At 34.8% G+C, this 14310-nt stretch overlaps 1 protein-coding gene across 10 annotated transcripts in view; it reads right to left on the minus strand.

The window, feature by feature from the left end:
* SLC44A1 (solute carrier family 44 member 1) overlaps window positions 1–14310 on the minus strand; it is a 220135-nt gene that overhangs the window by 52224 nt on the left and 153601 nt on the right. For 4 of the 10 annotated variants that reach the window (XM_027964155.3, XM_042242937.2, XM_042242938.2 and 1 more), the window contains exons 14-15: window positions 8781–9017; window positions 1159–6995 (exon numbers count right to left, since the gene is read on the minus strand). In XM_027964155.3, the coding sequence (XP_027819956.1) occupies window positions 6705–6995; window positions 8781–9017 (528 nt within the window). In that variant the 3' untranslated portion in view covers window positions 1159–6704. Of the gene's footprint in view, window positions 1–1158; window positions 6996–8780; window positions 9018–14310 lie in introns of those variants that run through there. The other 6 variants (XM_060408983.1, XM_042242939.2, XM_060408982.1 and 3 more) reach the window with 2 other exon arrangements.

Consider the following 14310-nt stretch of genomic DNA (forward strand, 5'->3'; position numbering starts at 1 on the left):
TCCTCACTACCCTCTAGCCGGGTGAAATCCTGAAACTGCCCTGGAAGATAACAGAGCCCGTGGCAGACCAAGATCAGTGGTATTGGGAACTGGCAGCTTACTGCCTTTCGCTGAAAAAAGAAAAAAATAAGAGGGAGCATCTGTACAAAGGGAAAACTTATTTGCCACATAACTTTTAAATAGACTCAGTGAGTGCCCCCTCCTCAACCATTATGGAAAAAGTTGAGGGACCAACATACAGTTAAGCTACTTAAACTGCAGTAACTTAGGACTTAATTATGCAATAGGCTAGGATAAAAGTTCTAATCCTTAAACATTAAACACTGCATTAAATGGTTTAAAGGAACAACCTGCTTTGAGCTGTGCTCATCCTTACAAGGATTATACAATCTCAGTGCTCTAGCTAAATTCCTAATGTTTACCTAATGTACTGGTAAGCCTCCCATAGAAGATGGGTCTCTCGGATTTATACTGAAATATAACCTCTTCCCTTCCCTATCATATACAGCAGAGCTTAATCTTCAGGCAGGAGCCCAGAAAGTCTGAATCAGGCACCAGAGCCTGAATTTTCCAATGGCGGCAACAATTATGATTCTCTTCTCACTGTGATTACCCTTGATGAGAGGATGCTCACTACAACTCTGGAAATAGGTGTCCTGAACATGCTTTTGAAGATACACCACAGAAAAAGACAAAAACCACAACACAGAGTCAGTGGTTTATAAACGTTTTCAGGTAACCACATTTCACAGATAATTTTTGTTCTTCATCGATTCTTCTCACTTGGGCAGAGATGGAGGCAGGGAGCAAATAGCAGTAAGGCAGCCCAGAGCTAGCTGAGGCATGACTCGTGATGAATGAAAGCGGCAGCAGGACTATTCAAACCTAACCTCAAAACATTCAAATATTGCTAAAAAGCCTCTGTGAGTCTTTCTAAAATGCCTCAAGGAATGAAGCTCATGAGAGAGTGATATTCTATAAATCAAATATCTCTCTGTGTGTGCCTGTGTAATATTATGCCTGTGCATAATAATATATGCCCGTCTGCATATATCTACCTGTATGGCACACACATTCACTGAAGGGGAAACAGGCTGGCCATTAATTTGGAACACAAATGACATGGTTACACATAGATCATAATTTCTAAACACAATGTTAGTAAAACAGAATTTATTTGTAAAACAGGACCTGTTATATAAAATGGCACACAATCCAGTTATACAAAAATACAAAATTTCTTTCTGATTACAGTTCTAGTTGCAAATGATAATTAGAAAGCATTCCTGGTGGCTTCCAAATAGCTGAGATTTCGAGCATACGGAACAGGGAGCAGCAAGTGTCCATGGTGCTGGGATGTCCAAGTGAGCAGAACCTAATTTCCAAATGCAAGACTTCCAGCAGGTCACTTTGGAGGGACACCTCCTAAAATAACTAGCGCCTGGAATGTCTTCTGTTTTGATACCCATCTTCTAGACTTTTGCCAATCCTAAATTTAGTTCCCAATGTTTCTTAATGTCCATAATCTGTGTGGCTATGAAACAGAAGGTATGCTAAATTTTCTTACATGATTTGCTCTCTCACCTATTTGGATGATTAGTTACATGATTATATTTATTCCATTTCAAATGATATAAAAGAGCACAATGATATCATTTAGTGACATCAGATGTTAGATGTTAACTTCTGGAGAATTATTGTTTCAAATTAGCTACTCTCATAATATTCTTTTCCGTGATCTTGCCAAGACATGAGCTCTTGTTTCTTTTTTTTTTTTAAATTCCAGACTCTTATTGCAAATATTCTGAAAAATCAGAAATATTACATGAGCTTTGAAAAGAAACCAAGGCATTTAGCAAATCTTACCCTAGCTAAAGAACACGGATACTTAAAAAAAAAAAAATACAATTTACCTTTTGCAGCAATTTAAAGGTCCAACCCTTTGAAAGGAAGCACATTAGCAAACAGCTGCTTATTAAGCCCTAGTGACAGTAATTGTATGTATTTCCATAATACTGGTCTAATTCATTTTCTAATTCTGGTAGGAGGCAATGCTTTCTTTCAAAAGATTCTCCTTCCATGGAATGATAAAATGCTGAGGCTTTTCTTTTTTTTATTTTGTACAGAGCCTGTATTTAGTGCAATAAGTTTAAAAAATCTGCTCTGAAATATTTACTTTACATTAACAAAAATAGCTTTTTTTAAAAAAATTGTAACAAAAAGGAGTTATCGCATAAACAGATCATGAATTATTCTTAGCAAATTACACTTTTTTTCTTAAAGCATTCACCATTACAATAAGCAGAACAATGGAATATTAGCCATTCATATCTGGTAAGCTTCAGGAATTAAAAAACCCCCCAAAACCCAAAACCCATCCCCAAACACAAAGAACGTTCAACACTTGAGGATCAAAACGTTAACCAATTCTTCAGTTAAACATTGTAGAATTCTGGATACTTAATGAATTGCCAAGAAGAGGAGCACCTGCCAGTATGTTTTTAAGTTTTACAGCAAGCATTCGAATAAAATGGCTGTTTAGCTCTAAGCCACTAGGGTTCCTCTGAAGCAGAAGCCCAAGCACCGGAATTTTCAATGCTTTGTGTTCCATGCGTCTCTCCCTTTTTTATTCCTCCCAGCATTATTTACTCTGCAAACCGATACACAGAAACTTAAAGGCTAAACTTGCTGGGTGCCCCAGCTTCCTTTCAAATCAGGCACACGAATGTGTGGAGGATGCTACTAACATCAAAAGAAAGAAAGACAAAATGTAAGAAAAAAGTTTGCATAAGAAAGATTATCTACCCTTTTCTTTTTTACCTACTCTCTTTATAGAAGCATTAGGGTAAACTACAAATACCTGAGGAGTTGGTTACATTTTAATGTTGGCTGACAAATGCATGAGCTATTATGAAAATTCCCAAATTGGGTCCACTTGTATGTTTCTAAAAGGAAAATGACATGGCTTCTTTGATTGGGGAAAACTGATTGGAGTAAGTCCTTATTAACCTGAAAGCATATGCCTAGTCTCATCCCACTAGGACTTATGCATCAGTAAAATAAGGTCTTGATTTTATGCACACAACAGGGAAATCACCCCTGAATAAACTTTAGACAGAGGATTCAGTACAATAATTTTACCTAATTTAAATAACTAAAGTTAAAATCTCCTCTAAGTTATTAAAAATGTTAATCAGATATGAATCTTAACATTTCCATTAAGACAATTACAATTGAAAACATTAAATGATGGCAGTTGCCTTGTAAAAGCCACCCGTATGAAAGGAGTACATGTTTGACAAAAATAAGCATAAAAAAGGTATTAAATCCCTGTTCCTTTTCTCTGATTTTGGCTGATTATGTGTGTGTGTGTATATACGTATACATATATATACACACATACATATACATATATACACACACCCACACACGCAAATACATAGTTATGTGTATATATTGTTTTGGAATGTCAATGGGTTCCATAACGATCAGCTAGGTTCAAGCAGAACTTGCTCCCGAAGCCTAGAAAACAAAGTCATACAGAGTATAATCTTAGACAATTATCATTAAAAGGAGATCATGAATGATGTTACAAATGCACAGATGGTCACAAATGGCAATAAAGCAAAATGGATTGAGAATCCCTCTCTCCTGAACCTAAATTCCAGGGGCTGAAATTCCTATTGAAATTCACATTTCCCTGTGGGTCATCTTTAAGATAGGCAGAGAATTCATCTCTAGTTTACATTGCTCTAGTGTCCAGGTTTTTTCCTCCATTTTCTCTATAAGTTTCTCCTGTATGACAAAAAGCAGAAGGCCAGAATATCTTTTTCTTAAATCTCATCATATTTGGTAAATTTTTCTAAAATAATTTTCAAAGATTTATAGAAAGATCTTACAAACCTTCAAAGTTTCCTTAACTAGTGAGTTGCTCTCTCAAGTCTAAGAGAAAAATTGGAAGTAAAGGTCCTTCTAGTCAAGGGTATGGTTCTTCCAGTGATCATGTATGGATGTAAGAGTTGGACTATAAAGAAAGCTGAGCACCGAAGAATTGATGCTTTTGAATTATGGTGTTGGAGGACTCTTGAGAGTCCCTTGAACTGCAAGGAGATCCAACCAGTCCATTCTGAAGGAGATCAGTCCTGAGTGTTCTTTGGAAGGATTGATGCTAAAGCTGAAACTCCAATACTTTGGCCACCTCATGCGAAGAGTTGACTCATTGGAAAAGACCCTGATGCTGGGAGGGACTGGGGGCAGGAGGAGAAGGGGACAACAGAGGATGAGATGGCTGGATGGCATCACCGACTCGATGGACATGAGTCTGAGTGAACTCCAGGAGTTGGTGATGGACAGGGAGGCCTGGTGTGCTGCGATTCATGGGGTCACAAAGAGTTTGACACTACTGAGCGACTGAACTGAACTGAACTGACATTTAGTTCAGTGATCCCATCAAAAGTAAATATTTAAATCTTAGATTTCTGCACATTATTTTATAGACTGAAAAAACTTCCTATATTAAACTATTGCATTAAAGAGAAAGACAGTGAACTTGAACAGCAGTGTTTCAATAGATGATGGTCTGTTAACAGAACTTTCATCTAAGGGAACAACATGTGAATTAAACCAAGCAAATACAAATAAGCAATCCTAAATTCAAACAAGCCCCAAACTATAGGAGGGGATTTCTCAAATAATTCTATAGGGACATACACAAGATGCTGGTGGTAGCTGGGGTCAACTCTCATCATGCATACTACAAAAGAAGAGAAGAAGTAAAGGTGCTGATGAAAGATTTAAAAGTTAAAAGATTTAACTATGCTGGGAACAACAATTCACACTTCTCTCACAGGAACTTTTTTAACCACTTAAAATATCATTCTTACAGATCAAATGCTACAGTGTGCAAAGCACCAGAAAAACAACACATAAAGGATGTATTTGGATACATAGCAGAGGGCTTTGTCATTAATCTGCAAGCAATGAACCAGTGAACAACATAAAATAAAAGCAGAATGAAGAATTCAATGCAGTTTCTGAATTAAGGGATATTAATTCAAAACTGAAACTAGTATTAGGGGGAGAAAACCCTTTCTACATTTTTGGCTTCTAGTAGAATGTCACATAATGTAGGCAATTCTCCTAGTACTAATACCTATGAATGAGGGGTCTAGGTAGGAGAAGATATATTTGCATTCTGGTATGCCACAAGTCAGCTATCTTTCCCCCAAGAATAAGACAGAAATACCTGCTAGCTCATGGTCAGAGTAGCTAGTGCTAAAGTTCTAATTATTTCTCCCTTTCTTTAAACACTTTTCACTGAAGAATGATTTAATGTAAGCTTCAACCACTGAAAAGAGAGAAAAGAGGGGAGAGTTTACATTTTAAGACTGTATATATCTTTTAAAAGTTTTGGGTTTGAAACTTTATTTTCTGAACAATTAGGACAACCAAGCAGTGGCAAGAAGGAAGCCTTCCTCTTTTTTCCAGACCACCTTGGTGTTGGCAGAATTTTCACTTCAACCCCCTCAGGCTACGTGAAGTAAAGGGGATGCAGAAAGAAAGGGTAGGAAGGTGAGGATCCTCATAGGAGATACTGGTGATTAGCAACCCTTCTCTGTTCATCTAGTTCTGGCTGATGCACACTTAAAACTAAGAGTTTATATGGCCATTCTAAATCTTTTTAATTATGATTAGAGCAACCTGTGCCTTGGGACTATAAGTGTTGAAGTTTTGATTTTATCATCATCAATGCTATTAAGAGCCAACACTGAAACAGGCAACGGATGGGGTTATAGAGAAGAGTTTATGTCTAAACATTTTGTGAGGTTTTAATGCAGGTTAACTATGCAATTATTTTGTATAAACATGTACCTCTGCCATGAACCCATCTCCTCTATTCCTACATACTTAAATGGACTTGCTTTAAACTATCTATTTCTTAAATTAGAGACTTATAACTCAAACCATTTATTAAAGTATAAAGAAGAAAGACAAAAGAATCCTTCCCTTACCTTTCTTGGGACATTATATGCAATCAGAAGGCATGTTATTTTAAATTAACTGTTTTAAGGATGTAGGCAATTATATAATATTTTGAAATAAACATGCTATTTAAGAAGAATACATTTGTAATACAAGCAGTAATTAGACCAGTACAGCTAAAGACATCTGTCATTATGCAGCAGTACGAATGTGTGTTGGAAAAGCTACTCAGGATTCTCTTTCACTGGTTAACTTTAAGTTGCTTTTTTCAAATGAAAAGAGAGTGGTTATATATATCACTGACCAGAGATAATTTATCTTTCTCACAATTAAGCTGAGGCTGGAGATGACCAGATTGTCTTACTGAGTGGGAATGTGGGTGTGGATAGAAATAGCCTTGTTTGCTACTGAAAAATCACTTAAGAAACAAAGAAAGTACAGTCCAGGCAACAGAAGAAAAAGTCAGCAAAGGGCAGAAGACAGCAACATAAACAAACCAATATTAAAATGGGGGAGAAATATGAATTTCAGCAAGTTGAAAGGAATTGCTATCATAACTTCTAAAATGATAAGTATTAAACTGTCAGTTCAAGTGCACAACCAAATGTTCTGTCCCATGAAAACTAAACTCTGATAGCTAAAAACAACAAAAAAAAAGGAAACTGCCAAGTTCACCTCAGGGACAAAGAGATCCCCTACCCCCGGCATGAACACTGTTCCTTTCAGCTTACTTTTACAGAAGGCGGTCTCAGCTGGGACAAGAGTTCCGCCATCCAAGTGATGGGTAAACACACAAACAGAAAGAGCAGCATGTCCTGCGTGATACAGATCACAACAGCTTCTCCTGAACAAGTGCAGTCAGTGAAGAGAGAGAGAGAGAGGAAGAGAAAGTGAAACTCCTGGAGGGCAGCTGCCTCCTCACCACCACCTACCATCGGTTTTAGCTCTCTGGCATCAGCAGCGCCTCCCTTACCAGCTTCCTTCATTGCTTTCCTACTGTTTTCCACAAACTCCTGAAAAACAGGAACCAGATTACATAAATTCTTAGGTCCTTTCAGACTTTAGATGGTAGATGATTTCTAAAGAATATTGACATGTTTGACTCAGTAATGGTAAATGGATGGCCTAAAAAAAACCAGCAATAAATAATGTTTGGTACCATAAATAAGAATGGCTCAGTTTGAGGGTATGGACTGCAAGCTGTTGATATAAAATCTTTTTTCCCACCATTCCTTGTGACAATCTTACTTAGACTCAAAGAGATGTTTAGTTATCTGGAAGAGAAAATAACTCTTGTTTTTTAGAAAAGACTATTTTCTCCTTAGAATTTTGTTTTGTTATTTTACTTTTTTCCATATCAAGGCTAAATAAATGAAACAAGAACATTTTATTCCACTAAGCCCCCTCTTTAAAATAACTCTAGTAGGTAAAAGAAAGCACTCACACTACTTAGTATACTATTTTTACCAAGGCATAAATAAGCTACTTTAAAAAAATTATCTATATGGCCTTGAAATTATTCCATAAAGTAGGAAGACAGGGAGTAACAACCAGAAACAGCTGGTCAGAAGCAGTTAAAATGGGATTATGCCCCAAAGGAAACATTTCTATCCTGTCAAAGTTTATGGAGCACTTCCTCATTCAATATCCTCATCATTCTTATAGACAAAACTAAAATGAGAAAAACTGTATATTTTACTCTGTTTTTCATCAGTGGCTTAAAGAACAAAACAAATCCCTCCTTCTAAATGCCTTAATCACAAGAGAGATGCAGTGCTCTTAAGTCAAGTTCAATGATGAGAATAATCAGTTAGGATTATAATTGAGATTATAAAAATGCCCAAAATGTAGCTGGTGATGTTCTTAGTAATAGAGATAATGAATATCAAATAGGTCAGTTGAATCATTTGGAATTTTTGAAATTGAAAAAAAATCTAGCTTATTTATTAATACATTTATTTTAGATTTAACTGGATAAACCATATTACTGGAAGATGTTTTGTTATTTCAATGTCTAATGTTTAATCTTCAGTACTATTCATTCTTGAGATAGGAATATTTCACAGATTAATAGTAAAGTATTATTAAAAATGTCTTTAATTAGGTAGCATTTAACATAGATCCTAGTATTTAAATCATTTTAATATGATTTCCAAATTTTTTAAAACATTTAACTGAGGTTCTAATATAGGGAAGCTGTAGAGGCTATGTAACTATAAAGAATATGTTATCTTTGTAAAGGTTTGGATCTTGACTAGTGGAAAACAATACAATCTACCAGTCATGGGTCTGATAATCTGTATTCATTACAAAACATCTTCAGTTTGGCTTGGCATACCTAGGATAATGAGTTTTAACAGGTTGACACCAATAATATTTAGAAAAGTGGTAGATGGAGAAATACAGGTAGGCACTACAACCCGGGAAATCTTTTGTCTTTGAATCCTGATTCAGAAAAGGCACTTAGAATGTGAGTGGTCCAACATTGCAGTTTCAAGGGCTAAAAATGCCTACTAAAGTTCATCTAACTGCAGAGACAAGGAGAACAGTAGGGAGCAATGTGAACTCAGGACTCTCAGTGGGACACTGCTCTAGCTAGGTGGATTGAAATGGTCTCATTCTTGCCAAAAGGGTCTTCTTCCCTGACTTCCCCAAGACTAGCCTCATTCATGAGTGCTACAGATTAATTCTGAATTACTCAGTTGCATATAATGGGAATTAAACATAGAGAATGTTCTACAACATTTATATTAGTATTTTTAATCCTTAAAGCAATAGAGGGCATTTGAAGTACTTACCATCAGTACTTTATCCATATAAAATTCTCTGCCTGGGCTCCCATCATTGTATTTTGTATCAACAGCAAAACACAAGAATAAAACATCCACTACCATTTCATAAATGGACAGGAAGCAATGGGCGACTAGGAAAGCAAAGAGGCAGACGATGATCAGAGGCAGCACCCATACTGTGTAATCTTGTTGGTAGTTGAGCAGCATAACCCCAGCCAAACCCGTGCTGCAGACTATCAGCACCTGAAATGGAGAAAACAAAGACCACACTGAATAACCTCCTGCAGAAAACCTCTATTTCTTCATCATCTGCAGACTTACAATCCTCTTTACTATTTAGAAATGATGGCTGTATGAATTCATGCCCCCGCAACTTAGAAAGTATAATCCATAGATATGCATACACATGTGTATCATGTAACATAAAACATCATCCACGTTGACAATAAAAATAAACAAGTTTTCCAAGTGGTATGCTTATTCCCTAAGACTTCACTTATTTAGCATCTGTGGCGATCTCTAAGAGAAATGCATACCTATCTTAGAAAAAAAAAATTACACACTCTTAGGATGCAGAAGAAAATTACTGACATTGCAGAGTATTGCTGTGTATTTTTTCTAAGCATTTTTATATATATGAAATGCTATTATATAAACAACTCATTAAAAGCTCTTCATTAATATTTATATATAATACATGCTTCTTAAGTACATATTCAGCTACACTCTTTTCATTCTGTGGGTGGTTTAAAATTTATTTAACCATCCTCCTACATTTGGAGACATTGTTTTCAGATATAAATAATGCTGCAACCAACATCTCTGAGAGCTTTCTCTTTGTATTTTATTTCCCATAGAACATGTGGTATGTTTAATACGATTTGCTATGAAGTGTTGATTTGGACTATTTGTGAAGAAAAAGATTGCGAAACACATTCATGCTGTAAAAATAAAAGAAATAGCCATTTGCTCACTGTCAAGAACCACCTACTCTGATGCTTCATCACCACACATGCAGCACTTTAAATTTTCTGCAGTCCATTTAATATATTTTATTTCAGTTTTTCAATAACCCTATGAATAGCTTATAGCAAACATTATCACCCTTGTATTATAGATTGGGAAACATTCATAGAAAGCCTAGCTGATCCGCCCAAGGCCACAGAGTAGAATAAAGAGCATATACCACTCAAAAAATAGTCTTGTGATGCCAACACCATTGCTCTTTCTAGGTAAACATTCAGCAAATACTTGGATACTGATACATCACAGTAATAGGTACACTGAACCCTAGCCTCACTCTGGCCTAGCATCAAGCTGTAAATAACAAAGAAAAAGAAAGAGTCCTCAAGAACCACAGCAGCCTTTCCTTGCCCAGGGTTGAAGACAAGAGACTGGTAATTTTTTTGTCTTTCCTCTACTATTTGTCGACACAAAAGCATCTCTCATTCATCATTGTCTTAACCAGGAATTATAATGCATCAGAGGACATACTGGTTAAGCTACAAATTGATCCCTCTCTCAGATGATTTTAGGGAGCAAAGCTGGATCTGCTCCCCTCCCATCATTTTTGTGGCAATACATTTAAGAATCTTCTTTCATGACGAGTTATTTCTGGGGTAATGTCCACAAACAGCTAATTAGGCCCATATTTTTTCACTCTTCTGGTTTCAGGTTTTTTTTTTTTTTTTTGGTTTCAATTTTAGAGTGAGTTATTTCTTATCCTTTTCTTTAATGTTTTTACATCTATCCTATGGGAGAACTGAGCTGCTTTATGCTCTCTCTACATCACAAAAAGTTAAAACCACATTTGAATGTTAAAGTCAATAATAGGCAGAAGATGTGGCTCAGGAAAAGCAGATGTTGAGACAAAAGCTGTTGAGGCAGAATATTGCACATGAGAAACAACTATGAAAATCAGTGATATTTAGCTTAAAAAGTCAAAGAAATGTAATAATTACTCCCTACTATAATGAAAGGGTATCATGCATCCACTCAAGCAGAGGATACATTAGTGGTTATCAAATTATCAGATGGGCTAGGAATCACTTGGGGAGTTTGTGAATAAAATGCAGATTCTTGAGCCTTGCCCCCAGAGAGTCTGATAGGTTGGATTTAAGATGAAGTCAGCAATATTCATTTTAAAAGTACTCCCAGTGAGTCTTAGAAAGTCCACAGCCTAAAAGAAGTACGGCTCTATATACCTGGTGGGTGTCCTTCATAGTGGAGTACACATAGCCAAGGGAGTGTTCAAGAGAATCACTTGGGACTTCTATTTATATTTATCATAAACTAAAAATTTATTTTTTATTAAAAGCTTTGCATATATCATAAATAAATAAATATACTGGGGAAATGTGCTCAAAATTTTTAATAGGATATATAATTTTAAAAGTTTAGACAATCTTATAATAAAGGATAAATTATTGGCAAATCAGGGTAGAATGTGAGAAAAAGAGGAAGAAAGGATACTAGTTTTGGAGTCAGAAAGATATAAGATTGAATCTGAGTTAGTACTTTTTAGTTCTGTGACTAAGCAAGCTCATTTAACCTTTCTGAGCCTATTCATCCATCTTTAAAAGAGATTCAATATGACATACACCCTGTAATTGTTAAAATAAGCATTCTGAAAGCATTTTACATAGTGACTGGCAATCTTAGTTTCTTCCTTGTTTTGGTCATCAATCTTGGATTTTTGATGCCTTTTCTCCCATGAAACCCATGTTTTTGAAAGATTTTGTTTACCAATAAAATAGCATCTATAAGTAATAGTTTTTATTTTCATTTTTAATTGAATGAACTCAGATTAAACTGTCAACTAGGACATGTAAGGAGTGTCACAAAAAGTATTATTAAATAGACATAATATAAATATGCAATATCTATTAGACTTTAAAATGTTGAAATATAGCTTCTACATCTTTATTCTTAACCTTTGAGGACCCTATAGGCCAGCAATCATAGGTCATAGGCCACTAAACTAGAGGAGGTAGGGTCTCTTCTAAATCTAATTTACCATTCGATAAAATCATTGGGGCTTCATAGAAACAAAATCCATGACACTATTTTTTGTTTTCTTTCTAAAATCAAGGTTTTGAAAATTAAATTTTAAATTCTGAAATAATTATGGATTAATGTGAAATAGTAGAAAAGTAACACAGAACATGTACCTTGTACCCTTTATCCAGTTCCCTTCAGTAATAACACTTTGCAAAATTATATTGACAGCAGTGAATACAAAGTGACAATCTAGATATTGACACCGGTACAGTAAAGATAGCAACATTCCCATCATCACAAGCCTCCTTCATTTTAATTTTTTGTAGCTATCCCTACTTCCTCCCACCCTATCACTAACTTGGCAACCACATATATGGTCTCCATTTGTATAATGTCATTTTAAGAAAGTTGTATAAATGGAATCATACAACACTTAATCTTCTGGGATTGGCATTTTTCACTCAGCATAATTCCCTCAAGATTCATCCAAGCTGTTGAATGCACTAATAATTTGTTCCTAACACTTTTATGTTTATTATGATCTATCTAGTTGAACTATCTGACCAAAAACTATTTCTGCATACTAGCAGCTATTAATTTCATTAATTTTAGTTAATTTCATTAACTGTAACAAAAGAAACTCTTTAAAAGATTTATTGTATTTTGTGATCAGAAGTATATTTTTGAAAAAGGAAAACAACCAAAAAAAGAAAAAGGAAAACAAGAAATTCATTTTAGTATGTTAGAAACCCAGAAGTTTTTTTTTTTCTCTTATCCTTTTTCCTTTTTTGATTTGAGAGTTTAAAAACTGTTTATCTTTCATGGTCTTAGGTCTTTTTGTAAATAACATTAGATATATTATTCAAAATTATACTTTGCTGGAAAGCAACTTGGAAATACATATCAAAAATCCTATTATGTACTTGAACTCATTAATTCCACTTCCACAATTCTGGCCTTAGGACATAAGTATTACTGTGGGCAAGAATTGGTATACAAAAGTTTCACTATAGTACACTTTATAATAGTAAAAAAATTGAGGAAAGCTCAATAGTAAAAAACAAAGGCTTTGTTAAATAAATTATACAATTGTATAATCACATTTAAGACATTTTAAATAAAATGCGAAATGCTCATAATATGAAGCGAAAAAAGGGATACAAAACTGTCTTTTCCACCAGATTTTAAATTCACTTTATTGACTAGTATTACAACCAGCATCCAGAAAAGCCCCTGGTACATTACTAGTAGGTACTCTATACTTGTTTAATGACTAAAAGGTTATGAAACGTAAGAAAAAAACCTAAGAAAAAAAGCCTGTCTTCTTGGAAGACAGGCTGCTAAAAAACTCAAAGCCAATTTTAAAACACTACATTTTATTATGTATATATTTTTCCATTATACAAAATGCATAGAAACTTTATCATGGTAAAGTGGGAGAAGGGGTTTGGAATCACTCATATTTTCAATATCTGAAAGCAATCATTATTAACATTTTGAGATATTAATTTTAATTTTTTTCTTATGCACATTTTTAAACAGTTCTGTGATAGTCTAGTAGTTTTACTCAGCGTTTCCACTTACCATATTATACACAATCATATTATAAACTCTTAATAAGAAAACATCACCCATGGTGGATTCATGTCAATGTATGGCAAAACCAATATAGTATTGTAAAGTAAAATAAAGTAAAAATAAAAATTAAAAAATAAGAAAACATAATTAGGGAATTCCCTGATGGTCTGGTGGTTAAAGTGCTTTCACTGTGGAGGGCGCAGGTTCATTCCCTGGCCAGGGAACTAGATCTTAAAGATTGCATGGCATGGCCAAAAAAATTAAAAAAAAAAAAAAAAAAAAGGTTTAATAGGCAAATAGTCTGCAGATTATTACTTCCAACTTTTATTTGTTAGGCAGTAGATTGCTTACATTTGGTCACTATTATAAATAATGCTGTATTTAGAATTATCTCTAGTAGTTTACCATCATCAGAATCACTGAATCAAAAGGCTTCTGGGAGAAAAGGCCCAGGGACAAAATTTTTGTCAGTTAAGGCAATTATAGCTCACAGTGATTAAAAACTTTGAAGTCAGACAGATCTGAATCTGAACTCCAGCTCTGCCACATTTGAGTTTTCTAAATTTGGACAACCTACTTAGCTCTCTAAACTTTGGTTTCCTTTGCTATAAAATGAAGATAATAGCAGGAGCTCTCCTTATGGGGTGGAGGGTGGGGGACCAAATGAAACACTTCACATAAAGCACTGCCCTCAGTGCCTGGTACCCAGTAAGTGTCAAAAACTTTTTAATTGCTCTGTATATTTATATATGTATTTAAGTTGCTTTTTAGTACTAGGGGTCAATTATAAATATGTAAAAAATAAACCAAAAATCTGGAGTCTCCCTGAGTTATTCATATAGCACATAAATAACAGTAATGGTTAGTAATAAGGTCAGACCTGTATTTAGTCCTTAATATGAATTAACTCATTTCATTCTTACTATAAAAAATTTCTTATTGTAAAAACATGACAAAA

The sequence above is a fragment of the Ovis aries genome, chromosome 2 (assembly GCF_016772045.2).
Source record: "Ovis aries strain OAR_USU_Benz2616 breed Rambouillet chromosome 2, ARS-UI_Ramb_v3.0, whole genome shotgun sequence".
Taxonomy (NCBI): Eukaryota; Metazoa; Chordata; class Mammalia; order Artiodactyla; family Bovidae; genus Ovis; species Ovis aries.